Source organism: Martes martes (assembly GCF_963455335.1).
Source record: "Martes martes genome assembly, chromosome: 5".
NCBI lineage: Eukaryota > Metazoa > Chordata > Mammalia > Carnivora > Mustelidae > Martes > Martes martes.
The window spans coordinates 157,831,294-157,847,763 of record NC_137892.1 but is presented as its reverse complement, the minus strand read 5'-3'; the positions used below and the strand labels follow the sequence as shown (position 1 = coordinate 157,847,763).

Here is a 16,470-nt window from a genome sequence, read left to right as displayed (position 1 = left end):
GCGGAGACGGAGGCGGGGGGGAGGGGAAAGAGAGTGGGAATCCGGGTGGGCTCTACCATCGTCCCGGAGCCGGGGTGGGACGGAGGAAGAAAGTGACGCTATAAGGGACCGAGTCCTCGTTGGGGACCCACTACCCAGAAACTCTCCATTGCACAGCTCTGGCAAATGAGTTCCATCTACTCTCGGCTTGTGGGTTTTAACTTCCCGCCCGTGTCTTCGAACCCCCCCCCCACGCTTCCTGGATGATTGAAGTTTCCTAAGGCCTCTGATTCCAGAAGGTACTGTCTGGCGTCAGAGTGGTCTCGGGTGAAAAATAAGTCTCAGGCGACCCGCATTGCGCCTGCGCGCACCGTTAGCGCCCTCCCGCGAGCGGAAGGCGTGTGCTCAGTTCCGGAGCGGTCGCCGCCGGTTGGGGGAAAGGAACCACCGCTGCTGCACCATGGCGTCGGTCGGGACCCTCGCCTTCGATGAATATGGGCGCCCTTTCCTCATCATCAAGGATCAGGATCGCAAGTCTCGTCTTATGGGACTTGAGGCTCTCAAGGTAGCGGGACGGACGCGGGCGGTGTCTTAAGGGGAGGCGGCCTGAGCCCGTGGCTCTGCGCCTGCGCCAGCCCAGGAGCGGCTCCGCCATGTGCTCCCGGGGAGGGTCGGGGAACCCAGTCTCGTCTCCGGCCCTGCACCCCGCTCCTTGAGCTGGGGCGAGGCCAGCGTAGAAGCCTTTAATCCCGGTTTGAGGGTTGGGGCGGAGCCGCTGGCGCCCCTCGGCGTTGGGTGGGGCAGCTGGGTGCCTAGACCGAGCCGCCTCCGTCGACTGTCCAGTCTTGACCTTCGCATCGCGTTTCCATGGGAAGACGCAGGGAGGGTGTTCTCTGCTCACCTGGCCAGGGGAGAAGCAGCAGCCCCCAGAGGATGGGGCTCCCTTTTTTTGTCACTTAGAGGCGTAGTCGTTTACAAAGTACCAAATTGCTCAGCGCCTTTCTGCATGGCGTGATGCGGGATGTGGTGTCGTAAAAACGAAACGCGTGTGCCCTTTAAATGAGAAAATACCACCGCCGTGTGGAGGATGCACCCCCGTGATCGTCGTGCAAAGAATACGAGGCAGCGTGTGGCTAGTATCACCCTTGTGGATGTGGATGAAAGGCGGAGGGTGGGTGGGCCACTGTTTTGAATGGGACAGAGGTAGCATTTGGCGAGGGGACAGCAAAGGCAAAAGGCTGGGCAGGAAAACGCGACGCATTGTAGAGGGACAGCAGCGTGGTTTTGGTGGAGCCCAGTCTCTGGTAAGTTAACGGCAGTTCCCCAACGTGGAAGCCTGAAGGCCTCACAGTCCAGATGTTAATCCACGAAGGGAGGGGAGCCAGTAAGGGGGTTTTCCGCAGAACCTCAGTTCAGGTAGAACTGTACTTTAGGAAGTGGGGTCTGGTGAAGGAAAGGGAACAGGAAGGACCAGACGAATTAAACCAAGGGCCGGAGTGCAGGTGAGAAAGTTCTCTGAACACAAGACGTTGACAGAAAATGCAGGGAAAACTTTGAGAGGACACAGACTTCTTTAGGGTTTATTAAAAGTGAGATCTCATCACCAGGCCTGAGGTGTGTCTGTTCACTTGGTGTCTTTGTATCTTAAACAAGTGAAGAAGCCATACAGTCCTCTCACTGACTGTTGCACAATGTCTCCGAACCTCGTTTCTCAATGGGGGTAGTACTCCTCCCTCAGGCTGAGGATGAGGGTTACACGGTGTCACTTCAGAAGGGGCCATGGTTCAGGGAGGTGGTGCAGCTTAGCATTGAAGAATGGGGCTGTGATTCAGACTCATCTTTGGCTGACGCCAAAGCCAGTGGTCTAAAGCCAGAGTTCTCAGCATTGGCATTGTTAATATTTGGGGGGCCGGATCATTCTTCCTTGAGCGGCACTCAGTCCATGCCAGTAGCAGCCCCCACCCCATTTGTTATGACCCAAGATGTCTGCAGGTGTTGCCAGATGTCTCTGGAGGGACAAAACCATCCCCACTTAAGAACTGCTTACCTGGGGTGCCTGGGTGGCTCACTGGGTTAAGCCTCTGCCTTGGGCTCAGGTCATGATCCCAAGGTACTGGGATCTAGCCCCGCAGTGCTCTGCTCAGCGGGGAGCCTGCTTCCCCCTCTCTCTGCCTACTTGTGATCTCTTTCTCTGTCAAATGAATAAATAAAATCTTTAAAAAAAAAAAAAACTGCTTACCTGTGATGATTATCCTTTAAAAATTCCATTACACAGACAGATCTGTCAATGTGTATTTTTTTTTAAAGATTTTATTTATTTATTTGACAGAGATCACAAGTAGACAGAGAGAGGGAGAAGCAGGTTCCCCGCTGAGCAGAGAGCCCAATGCGGGGCTCGATCCCAGGACTCTGAGATCGTGACCTGAGCCGAAGGCAGAGGCTTAACCCACTGAGCCACCCAAGTGCCCCGGTCAATGTGTACTTTAATGACGACCTAGATTTTCGCGGATCTGTGAAGTTTGACTTTTCTTTTTCTTACCTGTCTGAGGGAGTGAGCCAGGAGGGCTTCACAGAACGTGTGCGTTTGAACTTCTTTGAAAGTTGGTCAGGGTTTTGATGAGCAGAGTGCCTTCTGTGCGCTGTACTGTTTCAAGGGTCAGAGGGCATATGTGAGGAATAAGAGTGGACCATCGTTACGGGAAGGGGAACTAGCTCTCGGGTTGTGAAGGGCATTGGAGGAAAGGCTGAAGCTTTCAGACTTCAGTGTTGAAGCACTAGGAAGTCATTTAAGGTTGGCAGACTAGCAAATAACATGTTTGAGAAAGATGGGTGCGTTAGCTGGATGTTGGGTGACTAAAGGATCGGAAGTAAGATGAGAGACCCCGGGCTTCTGTAGGGTCCTCTGGATCCAGAGGCGACAGCAAGACTGGGAGCAAAGGAAACAACTTTTGGAGGGAAAATGAGCCCGATTATGTGTACAAACAGGAAAGGGATCATCGTGGCACATGACAAGGGTGGCTTTTCACACATAGGCCATGTACTGGCTTGGCTGTGGAAGAGAATGGTACGGTTGTGCAGTACTCCGTAACGTGATAGTTCAGGGTGCTGCACGGGGACATCTGGACTCTGCGTGAGGTTAGCATGGCAGAGTGGTCTCACAAGGCCTGTCCATTCAGACTGCCCGTGCTCTCAGCTGTGAAATGGGGCAGGTGGGAGAACCTGCCTCCTAGACGTGCTGAGTTAAAGCACTAGCTTCTGGTTCTTTTACGTAAGAACTGTCTACTTACGCTGGTGTTGGTGAAGTTTACCACACTTACACTTGTGTGTTGTCTTTTAAATGTAGAAGCTTCTAGAGATTAGAAACTACGTATAATTAGATTTTATAATCATTAGTTGTATGCTTTTAACTTAAAATCGTAGGTAACTTGAACATTTGTTTTTTCTGTTTATTTCATTTTTTAGTCTCATATCATGGCGGCAAAGGCTGTAGCAAATACCATGAGAACATCACTTGGACCAAATGGTAAGAGACTATCATTCCGTGTTTTTTGACAGATACTATCAATCACAGTTGATAGAATCCTTTTATAGTTGGGACGTGGAGCCGGGGGCATCCTGGGTCCCCAACACTAACAGACTTGTTCTGTATGCTCTGGGCTTTCAACGTATATATAATCGTAGGTGCATATGGTTTCACGTCAGGGGTTTTCTTCTCCCTTTTCACACATTTCATTAGCATTTTCCAAATCGTAGTTGTCCCTTTTGATGATTAATGCTACATTTAGTGATGTTTCCTTTTTTCCTCCCATTTCTCTGGCTTTAGCCCTTTAGATTGCTTCTAGTGTCCTGCTTTGTGTTTGCCAACCTAAGAGTGTCTGCATGTAGATACTCTTTCAAGGATGTTAAATTTTTAGAATAAGTTTTGTAAATAGGGATTGCCGAGAAGCCTAACTTTTTTTTATAATTTTCATACAGATTTTGTTTTTGTTCTTTTGCCTAATGCCATTATAATCATTGTTATTTTTCTAGGACTTGATAAAATGATGGTGGACAAGGATGGCGACGTGACGGTCACAAATGATGGTGCCACCATTCTGAGCATGATGGATGTTGATCACCAGATTGCCAAGCTGATGGTGGAGCTGTCCAAATCACAGGATGATGAAATCGGAGATGGGACCACGGGAGTGGTTGGTAAGAAAGCACAGTAGCCTTTCTAACACCCCATTTCAGACATATTAGTTAAAATCACACATACCTGCCAAAAATACTTACTGTGAATCAGAAGTGAGGAGATAGTTGTGCAGATCCAAGTTGAAGGACATGCTCAATCCAAGGCCCAAAATCCTTTTCCTGGAAGAATAAGAAGGGGTTGGGGCAGCATGAAACAGCTGTTCTAAATCAAGGGAGCCAGAGAGAAATGGCACCCAGATGAGTGCGTAGCATGTGATTGGCTGTGGGTGCTTTGTTCTCTTTGTTTTTGTTTTGTTTAACTGTGAGGGATGTTGGGGATACAGGGGGGGGCTTGTGAAATGCGCATTGTAGAATAGTACCCCGTTAACTTTCCTGAGTGTGGCAGTTATATTACAGTGCTATGGGAGAATGCCCTTATACCTGGAGTCGATGCTCAGGTACTTAGGGGTGACACATTGTGATGTTCCCAACTAACGGTCACAGAGTTGAACAGAATTACTTGTGTGTATTCGTAGAGAAATGTGGCAGAATGGTGTTAGTAAGTAAACTATTCATTTTCCTATTCTTGCATTTTCTCCTGATGGTCTGAAATACATAAAAAGTTGGGGAAGGTTAAGAGGGAAATAGCTGTTATGTTACCTTTTCTGCAGATGAGATTTGAATTCATTTATTCAACAGATATTTATTGGGTATGAAGCACTGTTATAGATACGCTTGGAGCGTTAATGTTGGAGTAGTAAAACAAACGATATTCTTCCTTTTTGTAACCATAAAACAAAAGGAAGGGAAGATGGTGGGGAGGATAAAGCATAAATTTTTAAATCATCTTATCACTAACAAATTCTACAGAATAGAAATCCCTGGCCTAGGAGGGGTGCTTGGCTGGCTCACTTGGTAGAGTGTGCGGTTCTTAATCTCGGAGTAATAAGTTAGCGGCCCATGTTGGGTGCGAGGATTACTTTAAGAAATCCGGGGGCACCTGGGTGGCTCAGTTATGTGTCTCCCTTAGCTCAGGTCATGATCCCAGGGTCCTGAGATTGAGCCCTGCATCAGGCTCCCTGCTCTTTGGGGAGTTCGCTTCTCCTCCTACTCCTCCCCCCTACTCATGATCTCTTTCTCTCTCTCAAATAAAATCTTTAAATAAATAAAATAAATCCTAAAAAAAGAAATTCTTGACCCAGGAAATACAGGTTTTTGCCCTTACAAAAATGTTTTTAGGTTGTGTTTCTCAGTTACATTCTGTCCATCACCGAGAGCTTAACGCCCATTTATAAGGGAAGAGCTGTAGATCTTTCCTAAAATCAAAACCAGAATCTCTCTTAAAATACCTCTGTCCCCAAGGTACTTTTACTTTAATTCCGGAGCCTTCCTACTTGTAGGGTTAGCATCTAATCAGTATCGATCCTAGAAGCTTTGGTGTTTTCCTGACTGGTCATGCGCTGTCCTGTCCACAGTATTGGCCGGTGCCCTGCTGGAGGAGGCCGAGCAGCTGCTGGACCGAGGCATTCACCCAATCAGGATCGCCGATGGCTACGAGCAGGCCGCCCGCATTGCTATCGAGCACCTGGACAAGATCAGCGATAGTGTCCTCGTGGACATGAAGGACACTGAGCCCCTGATCCAGACCGCCAAGACCACACTGGGCTCCAAAGTGTACGTTTACGGTAGAGTGCCGCCGTTGGCACTTGTAGCAGAAGCCAAACGTGTGGGCTTGTTGCTAAAGACGTCCTTCTGAGGCCGCTGGTAACCTCGTACTCGTTCCGTGTCCTGCATTCTGTTTCTCTTATTTTGGTTTGCTTCGTTTGTAATACAGGTGCAGTCACATGTGTCTGTTGTAGCTGGAAACTGGAGTTCCAGGCTTGGGTGGTAAATCCTGTCCGCAGTATTTGTGAGCGATGCTCTTTAATTTAGCAGGATAGGTCCTACTTGGGCGGTGTTAGTTTTCAAAACACTCACCATTTCTTTGCTTTTAAAATGGCTTTTAAAAAGCCATTTAGGGGGAGGGGCTCCTCTTCTTATGTATTCAACAAGCAAGTTACTGGTTCAGAATTTTAATTTAGTAAGAAGGGACAGTCTTGAAATTGACTTATTTTGGGTGTTCTCAACCTTTGCCGAAAGCTTGCTGTTTGCCAGGCCTGCTGCCGTGTCTTGGGGGCTCAGAGACACAGTTCCTGCCCCCTGGAGACTCAGAGCAGCCTCAGCCAAGGAACACACTCATTTACACAGTAATAGAGATTTACTGGCTCTTGCCGTGATGTAGCATAAAAATCCAGCCCAAGGTATTTTATTACACTGGTTATTTTGAATCAAGGTCAGTGTGAGAAATGATTTAATTATTAATTTGTGTATGTGGTAGTTTCAGCAAGAAGGAAGTTCTAGTCTTGACTTGGGTGTCAGGGTGAGTGCAACAGAAAGTGTTGCTCCTTCTAGCCCCCAGGGAAAGGCCTCTACCACAGCTGTGCTAGGTGCCTCTGTCGTGCCAGTGCTGAGACTGGCTGTCCGGAGGAATGGCCTCGGCCCCAAGCCCAGCACAGTACCCCCCCCCCCCCGGAAGGCAGGTGTTACCCTTACCCAGAACGCTCGGATCCCGTGTTACGGCTTTATAAGCCGGCCTGGCTCTATGCAGGGCTTCGTAAAGTCGAGCACACGTCAGTCTTTAGTACTGAAGGTGTTCAAAACAACCAATAATGGCCAAATATATGCAGTATAAAGCAAAATGCTGTAGATCCCTCTAGTTAGGATACTGAAAACGCTTAAACAACTTCATGGTTCTGCGTCTCTCAAAAATGACTCGAGATTTCTGGCTCTGTGTTCAAGTACTAAATTTCCATGCAGTTTCTCCAGAACCAGAAGTAAGTTTATTGAGCAGTCTGTTCCGATATTTTAAGGGTTTCAAAAAAGATACCGCTACTGCCCACCCCAAGTCCGTAACTGATGTTGGCGGAAGTTCCCGCAGGGATAGCAGCCGGGTCAGGCTTTCTCGCTTCTTATCAAGCACAGCCCCTCATTCAGACAGGGATGTCGTGGCTTTCCCTGTCCCTATTACAGGTTTCTCTGGGGTCTGTGGGGCCTAGAGAAGGAAGCCCTGCCCCAGACTTCCGAAAGCACGGGTTCTGGTGGCTTTGCTGGCTACAGCCTCTGAAACGTCACTAGTTTTATGAGATGTCCATGAGGGACCACGTTCAGTTACAGTCGTTGCTGGCGAATGTGGACAGTTTCTTGGGCTCCCCCCCAGGGTGAACAGCTGTCACCGGCAGATGGCCGAGATCGCCGTGAACGCCGTCCTCACCGTGGCCGACATGCAGCGCCGGGACGTGGACTTCGAGCTCATCAAAGTGGAAGGCAAAGTGGGCGGCAGGCTGGAGGACACGAAACTGATCAAGGGCGTGATCGTGGACAAAGATTTCAGTCACCCGCAGATGCCCAAAGTAAGTCCGCACCCCTCGGCCCCCCGCGGCATTGTCACGCCCGCGCCCGCGCCCTCAGGGCTTCTCTGTCCCCGCAGCAAGTGGAGAATGCCAAGATCGCCATCCTCACGTGTCCGTTCGAGCCGCCGAAGCCGAAGACCAAGCACAAGCTGGACGTGACGTCTGTGGAGGACTACAAAGCCCTCCAGAAGTACGAGAAGGAGAAGTTCGAGGAGATGATTCAGCAGGTGGGTGTGGCCGTGGCCGTCAGTAGCATTCGGGCCCCCGCGGGCCAGGCTCGGCGAGCTGTGGATGGTCCGCGGCACAGGCCGCAGGGCGCTCGCCTGCACGGCCTGGGTCCCTCGCCGTGTGGCCGCAGCGTGTTGGCAGCGGGAGCCCCCGTGCTTCAGTTCTGAGTCAGGAAAGTAACAAACGTCCACGCTGAGAGGAAATCTGAGGGCACCGGGCACGGAAAGGCTCACAGAGGAGAGCGAGCCCATCTGTCGTAGCACCGTAGCGTGGGCGGTGCGTGGAAGAGCTGCCGGCCGGCTCGGAGCCGCGCTCTTCATGTCCCCTGCCGGCCTTCCCGGACGCCTTTGCTGGTCCGTGCACGGTCCCGACGACTTCAGCTTAGCACACATCCAAGGCGCCTGACCCTGACTGGGAGGGAGGAGGGTTACTGAGGAACAGGAGTTATCCTGGAGCGAAGTGAATAACGATTCCTGCACTTGGCTCATGTGAGTCCGAGTACTGTAAACGCCTTAACCAGCCCTTCTGTGGCTGTTAGTGTCTTACGTGTGCGTGACCCTGACAGTGGCTCCTCTTCGGAATCCTGTCCTTGGGAGTGTATAGAGTCCGCAACCCGTGAACGTTACTTACCATCACAGACATCCTAGAAGCTGTCGTGATGTCTTTCTTCATGGAAGTAGCTGGATTCATCGTTTCTTAGGTGATTTGTGTCTCTGTCTACCATACGCCAGGCACTGTTGTAGGTGCCTGAGATCTGTCAGGGAACAAAGCAGAGTTCTGGCTCTTGAGGCACAGAAGGGGAAGGTGGGTAGGGGCTCTGCGAAGGACACCAGTCAGAGAAAGCTTCTCTCAGGAGGTGACACGTGGCCAGAGACCTAAGCAAAGGGAGAGAGCTGTGTATCTGGGTGGAGAACATTCCAGCCTGAGGTAAAGTGGGCGTGGGCAGCATGTGCCGAGGTCCTGAGGTCGGAACATGGTTGGCATGTTCAGGGAACAGCAAGGCTGAGAGGTGGGAGAATGCTCGTGGGAGTTTGTAAATTAAGACCCATTATCTGGGCTACAGGACTGCCGTGGAAAGGCCAGCCAAGGTGCATTGGGCACAAAGGTGGCAGGAACTAGGACCAGGGGAGTTGGACAGAGCGTGTTGGTACATGTGCGGGTTGCCAGGAATGTGACAGGACTAGAGGCTAACGTTCTAAAGAGAGTTGACCACAGAGGAATGTTGTCGTTAGTTGTGGGGGCCAAGAATGACCCCCTTCTATTTTGAGCACATGGGAGGGAAAACCAGCCGTTTGAGGAGCGATACTGAGGCCGTTGGATCTCGGGGCACAGCCAGGGTTTGTTCGCAGCAGGAATGTGCTAGAAGCAGTACAAGAACGAGAGGGCTATTAACAGATTGAGTTCCCGAGGGTCAGGGACTAGAAGCAGAGAGCTGGTGTTGGAAGATTCAGGAGGCTTGGGTGCAGACGGGCTGGGAAGCGCGGCCTAGCCACCACAGGTGACCGCCGAGGGCAGGATGCACAGACGGTTCTGGTCACTGCTGCCTTCCCAGGACGAATGGCTTAGCCATCTGCAGGGGTGGGAGGCAGGATCACCTCTGTGCGCCCCTGAAGCAGTGTGTTCACCCACAGAGGGTGGTGCACTCGAGTGAGAAAAGCGCTATTTCTCCTACATACACACACGAGTGAACTTGCCTTACCGGTATCTGTGGCGAAAGACAGCTGTCACCCAGGTCCGGGGCAGTGCTCACAAGCCTTGTTGACACGTCTTTGTTTTATTTCACTGTAGCCGGGGGGTTCCGCATGAATTCCTGATTCTTAAAGCATAGTTTACAAACAGGTGATTCTGGGGGCCCCAGGAGGGCTCAGTCAGTTGAGCACCCAACTCTTGATTTTGGCCCAGGTCGTGATCTCAGGGTCGTGGGATCAAGCCCCGTGTTGGGCTCCGCACTCAGCTCAGAGTCCACTTGGGATTCCCCCCCCTCCCTCCCCCATGCGTGCACGTGAGCACTCTCCATCTCTCGAATTAATAATTCTTAAAAAAAAAAAAACCTGAAGTGATTCCCATTGATAACCTAGTCATCATTTGGAACTTGGGCCTGACAGAAGGTAGACACTTGGGCGTTTCCTTCTTTTTTCTCTGCTTTGTTTCATTGCACACCCCGCTGTGTATCCCATCTTTCTTCAAGCACAGGGAACACTTTTACTGACATGACTGTGGCATTTTTTCCCTCAGATAAAAGAAACGGGGGCTAACCTAGCTATTTGCCAGTGGGGCTTCGACGATGAAGCGAATCATCTGCTTCTTCAGAATAACCTGCCTGCGGTCCGCTGGGTGGGAGGACCCGAGATAGAGGTAGGACGCGCCGTGTGCAGACTCCTGCGGACGCAGGGGCTGAGCTCACGGTCCCCGGTGTCTTGGGGCTGCTTTGATAGCACTTGTGCCAAGGCTCCGTAGATTAGGGGAGGGGAGCTGGGGGGAGAAAAGTGCCGGAATCTTTTTTTATTTATAAAAACATAAATTGTGGGGCACCTGGGTGGCTCAGTAGGTTAAAGCTTCTGCCTTCGGCTCGGGTCACGGTCCCAGGGTCCTGGGATCGAGCCCCACGTCAGGCTCTCTGCTCAGCGGGGAGCCCGCTTCCCTCTCTCTCTCTCTGCCTGCCTCTCTGCCTGCTTGTGATCTCTGTCTGTCAAATAAATTAAAAAAAAAAAAAACATAAATTGTTACAAAAATAGCAGAGCTGGGTAGTTCTGGTGTCCTTGGTTTTCAGAAATGCTTTCCATCTGTCATCCAACTTGGCGCTCTGAGGGAGGAAGCCCTGTCTTAGCCACTTCCGTGTCAGCTGCGTGCTGATGCCCGCCCCACTTGTGGTCTGTGCCCGGACATGTGCCATGAGCTCTGGGGAGTATGTGTAGGGTGATGGGCCCGACCAAGACACCAGCCCTTCAATACCACTGATTGGCACGGTTTTTTGGGTTGGCCTTGACTTTCTGGGTGAGTGTGGGTTAGGACTTGGATGCACAAAGTAGCCTCGATAGAGCTTGGCTCACGTGTGGTCTAATTTGAGAAGTTCAGTGCTCACCAGCTCATCTCTCTCCTCCTCCTGGCCCGCCCCGCCTAGCTGATCGCCATCGCGACGGGAGGCCGCATCGTGCCGCGGTTCTCGGAGCTCACCTCGGAGAAGCTGGGCTTTGCTGGGCTTGTGAAAGAGATCTCCTTTGGGACCACTAAGGACAAAATGCTGGTCATCGAGCAGTGTAAGAACTCCAGGGCGGTGACCATTTTCATCAGAGGAGGAAATAAGATGGTGAGGCTCCAGTTACTTGTCCTGCGTTTTGTCTGCTTCTGGTATATGGTTTGGCTTTGCCTGTCAGGTGTTTAATTGAGATACAATTGCTTACCAGGATATAAAGTTACCAGGACTTACCAAGATATGAAATTATCAAAGACCTTGTTTCATTGTTAACCTACAAGGCACGCTGGTTTTTGAGTCACTTAAGTGAAAGTAGGGGACCCAGCTAAATAACCATGGGTAATCTCTCCCTTCTCCGAAAATGGATATTTAGTGCATCGTGATTATTTAGACGGTGAAGCTTTTCTAGGTCAGTTTTGGATTTTCTGACCCCTCCCCTCAGTCATGGGTCTCAGAATGAGTCTGTGGCTGCCTCTGTGGTTTTAACTACATTACGGAGAGGAAAGGGAGGGTAGAGGTAGAAACCACCCGGTAACGAACATTCCAGTGTTCTCTCCATTTGTTCTTAACCTGGACCATTTTAATTGGGGGGGTAGTATTTCCAGTGCCCAGCAAACACCAAGATCAGCTCAGTCGTGCCAGGTGGCTGGCTCTAGATAGACAGATAACATTGTGGTAGCAATAACTGAGGCAAAACTTCTTCCCTAGATCATCGAGGAAGCCAAGCGATCCCTTCACGACGCTCTGTGTGTCATCCGGAATCTCATCCGCGACAACCGCGTGGTGTACGGCGGGGGCGCTGCCGAGATCGCGTGTGCGCTGGCAGTGAGCCAGGAGGCCGACAAGGTAGAGCCTGAGTGGGGCTTCTGGACTCGGGCAGGGACGGCCACGGTGCTGCGAAGAGAGCGTCATAGCCATGGGTGACCAGCATCTGGTTTGTGATTCTTGCCATGTTCGTGTCCAAAACTCACTATCCTCCGTCTCCTGCGGCCATTCCGGCCTTGACAGTCGCTCTCCAGTCTTGTAATATTATCCAAAGCTCCAGGTTAATTGACCATCGTAACTAAAAATAAAGTAGCGAGAGCTGATGTGAGACTTCTCTCCAGTGTATCCCTTTTCCTCCCTCCATAGTGACAGCTACATATTCTGGTAGATTAAAAATGGGACTGCCTGTTCGCAGAGCTCTGCGGGAGTGAGGTTTCCAAAGTATGCGGTTTAATTACATTTCCAAATTACTGGCCTATTTGTTCTTATTGCCAAGCTTGCTAACTGCATTCCCGTCCCTTCCAGTGCCCAACCCTGGAGCAGTATGCCATGCGGGCCTTCGCCGACGCACTGGAGGTCATCCCCATGGCCCTTTCTGAAAACAGCGGCATGAATCCCATCCAGACGATGACCGAAGTCCGGGCCAGACAAGTGAAGGAGATGAACCCCGCTCTGGGGATCGACTGTTTGCACAAGGGCACAAATGGTGAGGAGCCCACCTGACCCAGTGGGGCTGCATTGGGTTGAAATCGAGTGATTTCATGCGGACTGCAAGGCATGTCGTGCACAGCGTGAGCTTATCTTCTCAAGTACTTAAGAGGCTCAGTAGGTCCCGAGTTTCAGAAAGTTTTATTCGATCACTTAGCAGTTGGTTACACAGCTAGTCCTGGCAACAGAAGACTGATTTTAATAACCGGAGTATAATGTGCTGTTTTTATACCAAAGGTGATTCCCATTTCAGTCCCTGGTTTCACAAAAACCGTTCCCAGCTTTCTTTTTCACACAGGTGTCTGTCAGGTAGGTTCTGGGTGTCCTGGGAAGCAGCTCTGAAGCGGACTTGGTGTTCTCCGAGTGTTCTGGGGTTGTGTCCGCACATTCCAGTGTTTTCCTGTGACGTGCGGTCGCTGCTGGGGCTTCAAGCATGAACTAGCGGAAGCTCGTTGGAATGGTGGTGCTCATAGTTCCGGGGCTAGCGGGGCCGTGTCCACAGTTCCACGTTCTCCCAAGCCTGGAATCTGAGGATTTGTGCTTTTACTTGGAACGACAGCTGTGCTGTGGTTTTCATGTTCACAGCCAGCAGGTTTTAATAACCATGGCAATTCTTTGTCAGATAATTAAATTTGTTTTTAATTTGCATGCCTGGTTCTGTTGACGTTCTTGATTTTTAGGCCTTTCTTGTAATTATTTTACATTTCAGGTATAGTCTGATTTTTCACTTCGAGCTTGTTAATTTATGTTGGTAGTGACTACTTTGAGTGACTACTTTGTGGGGCGAGATGTGTCTGAAAGGTTTTATGTGGGCACCCAGCACTTGGGCTTGTCATTGGAGAGAGGTTCCCCCCCCCCCCAACCCGCAGCTTTCTGGCCCCCAGGTTCAAGTTCCAGAGTGTCCTTGGGACTAACGAGATCTTATTTCTCTGAAAATGTAACTAGGACTGGGGGCTTCTTCCAGATTTTTACTTTTTTTAAGTTTTATTGTGAGTCTGAAAATGAGAACAAGTTATTAATATAAAATATATTTAGGATAGTGTGTTTGTATTTTTCAGATATGAAGCAGCAGCATGTCATAGAAACTTTGATTGGCAAAAAGCAGCAGATCTCTCTTGCAACGCAAATGGTGAGAATGATTTTGAAGATCGATGACATCCGGAAGCCTGGAGAGTCTGAAGAATAAGGGGAAAATGGAGACTACGATGCAGTGAGCCCCCCGCTGTGACGGAATAAAGGGGTGTCTTGTGGCGCATCTGCAGTTATTACTGTGTCCTTTCCAGACACTGCGGATGCTACTGTAATAAATCGAAAGCTGTTTGGTACCTGCGCTTTTCCTTGTTCAGAGACTCGTGCGAGCGGACACGCTGTTGCGCGGGCTTCTGTGTTCGTCCCATTAAAGCGGGCTCTCCGGCCCGCCGCTGTCTCCTTCCTCTGCAGGAAACTCCCGACTGTGTCATTCAGATCCTGCCTGGATGAGGGGGTTCGAGTGGGTCTTTTTTTCAATCTGTAGGTATATTTAACAGCTTAAACATCGAGCCTGTGCTACAGATGTCGTGGACTGTGGGCTCGATCCTGTGAAATGTGTTTTAGGGCCTCAACAGAAGTAGAGACCCGTGGGAGAGGAGCGTGGGAAACCACGAGATGGCAGGGTGGCTTGAGTGCTCTTAGCCCAGAGCCGCACAGCGAGCGTAGGTGAGACTTCCCGTGGTCCCCAGGGAATCATGTGACCCTGGTCCCGTGCCGCCTGCAGGAACTCAGAAGAGCCATTCAGAGCCCCACCAGGGTCTCCAGTGGGACAGAACTCAGGGAGGTTAGAGTGGGTTGAGTGGAAGGAAGGGCATCATGGTTCCCATTCCCGGGTAGACCAGTGTCTCTTACCTAAAGTGGCAATGGCTGACGTGACCTAGCCTATAGCACAGGCCTGTCCTTTTTCTGAGAGTCGGGGCTAGCCTCGCGCTGCTCTCATCTCCTGGCTGGGGAGCAGTAGAGCTGGGTTGAGCCCAGGTGGCCTGACCCCGGGGGCCCCTCCTCCCCTGTGCCATTTTGCCCCACGTGTGGTTCTCTAGATTCCATTTTTCTGGAGAATCATCAAATTTACTTAGGAGCCACCAGGGGGAGAAGAATCCTGATGGGACCAGACAGATAACCAGAATCACGAAGTCACTTGTCTACGCTGACTTCAGTGAAGGTTCAGAGTTGCCTCTCTGAGCCTGGAAGCTGTTGGGTTATTTCTTCTCTGGGACTGCGCTGGTGGTTTGGCGGAGCAGGTAGCCTGCAGGCTTGGGAGTGAGTGCTGGTAGTCCTAGCAGCAGGTTGTGGGACAGTCTGGTTCTGAAAACTGAACACGGGCACCTGGGTGGCTCAGTCGGGTAAGCGTCTGCCTTCGGCTCAGGTCATGATCCCAGGGTCCTAGGATCGAGCCCCGAGCTGGGCTCCACACTCAGTTTGGAGTCTGCCTCTCCCTCTGCCTCTGTCCCTCACCCCTACTCGTGCTTGCACACACACACATGAGCAGATGAAGAGAAGAAATTTAAAAAAAAACCTACTGCACATAGAACCTGGTTATGTGTTTCATTTTCAAACGTCGGTGCAGCAGCACTATCACGATCCGTACTACTAGGCTCTGGGTCTGGAGTCGAGTCAGACCCACCTCACAGGGACTGATTCCCGCCTGCAGACAACACAGCACCTTGCTTTGGACCAGTCTCGCCTGAAGGGGTCCACGGTTGTCTGAGAAGAGCCACTGAACCACTCCTCCCTGACAGCGTGGGCCTCACACGCGTCCCTAATGGGTTTGGGGGCCAAGAAACGACTCAGCCTCTGAACAGAAGAACCTGCAGAGACGTCTCGCCAGCCTGATTGTGCTCCGTGTGAGGGGCTCTTCAGGGTAACACCTTTCTTACTTGTCACCTTTCTTACTTGCCAGTTACGATCCTTGCCAAGTTATGTGTCCCTTTTTGTTTTTATGTATAACACAGGACATTTATTTCCGTGCTCGAATGAGGATACCGGGCCAGAAAAGCCAGTCTCTGTGAGATGGAGAGCATCCGGAGTCTTGAATAGCTGAGATTGGGCTCTGGGGGTGCGGGGGACTGGCCGGGGCTGCCTTCAGCTGTGAAGTCACCTGCTGCTTGAGCAGACTTCGCGAGTGTAGGGCCTTCCTGCCGGGCCTGCTTGCCTAATCCTGACCACCGGACAGGTCCCGGAGAGCTGGCTCCCCGGTTCCGGGTCCCCCCGGTGCTCCAGCACCCACTGTGCGCGGCAAGAGTGACCCGAGGCAGGGGACCCCCGGGCCAGACGCCCGCACCAGACCACAGCCGGCACACCGGCCACCTCTGACGCTAGCGGGTTTATTCGGTGTTTGCGAGGTGGCCTGGTCTCGTGACAAGAAACCACTCAAAGTACCGCTGCTTCTGGGAGGCCCAAGAGGCCAGCGTGTCCGCGGACGGGCCCCGCCCGGGAAGGCCGCTCTCCGAAGGGGGGGCCTTGCCGAAGCTACGCAAACACACGGAGCCCTCTGCTCCCAGCCTGGGGCACACAGCCGCCCGACGTCCCCAGCGGGTGGCACGCCTGCTCGCAGCTCACGGAGTGTCCCTGTTACTTGAAAGGACGCCGACCTGCTTACACTTCTCCAGAGGGATACAGTGAGCCTGGAACTGTGGCAGATGGTTCAGGCTTCTAGAACAGGCTTCTAGAACAGAAGGGCCGCAGGCGGTGGCTTGAACGCTGCTCTCTCACAGCTCTGGAGGCTGGGAGTCCCAGACGGATGGAGGGAGTCTTGGGAAAGAGTAACCCCCTAACAAAACCACAGCCCCTGGCCCCCTCCCCGCCCTGGCCGGTGTTCTGTGAGGGCGAGGCCTGCAGCCGTGCCCAGAATGGCGGGCACCCACCCGTGTCCTGACTGACGCAGGGCCCGAAACCACTCCGGAACCCAATTAGGAGTGTCGTGAGAGAGACTTCGGTGTTACCCTC

General features: G+C 51.6%; 1 protein-coding gene across 1 annotated transcript; it reads left to right on the top strand.

Annotated features, from left to right (window-relative positions):
• The first annotated feature begins 14 nt into the window (after positions 1-14).
• Positions 15-13,820, top strand: CCT5 (chaperonin containing TCP1 subunit 5). Its single transcript, XM_080803748.1, has 11 exons — positions 15-544; positions 3,442-3,502; positions 4,009-4,173; positions 5,628-5,826; positions 7,409-7,601; positions 7,679-7,828; positions 10,065-10,184; positions 10,951-11,136; positions 11,731-11,868; positions 12,313-12,493; positions 13,554-13,820. Exons 1-11 carry the CDS (start codon positions 440-442, stop codon positions 13,679-13,681), a joined length of 1,626 nt encoding a protein of 541 aa, XP_080659874.1. The 5' UTR covers positions 15-439; the 3' UTR covers positions 13,682-13,820.
• Positions 13,821-16,470: the final 2,650 nt, after the last annotated feature.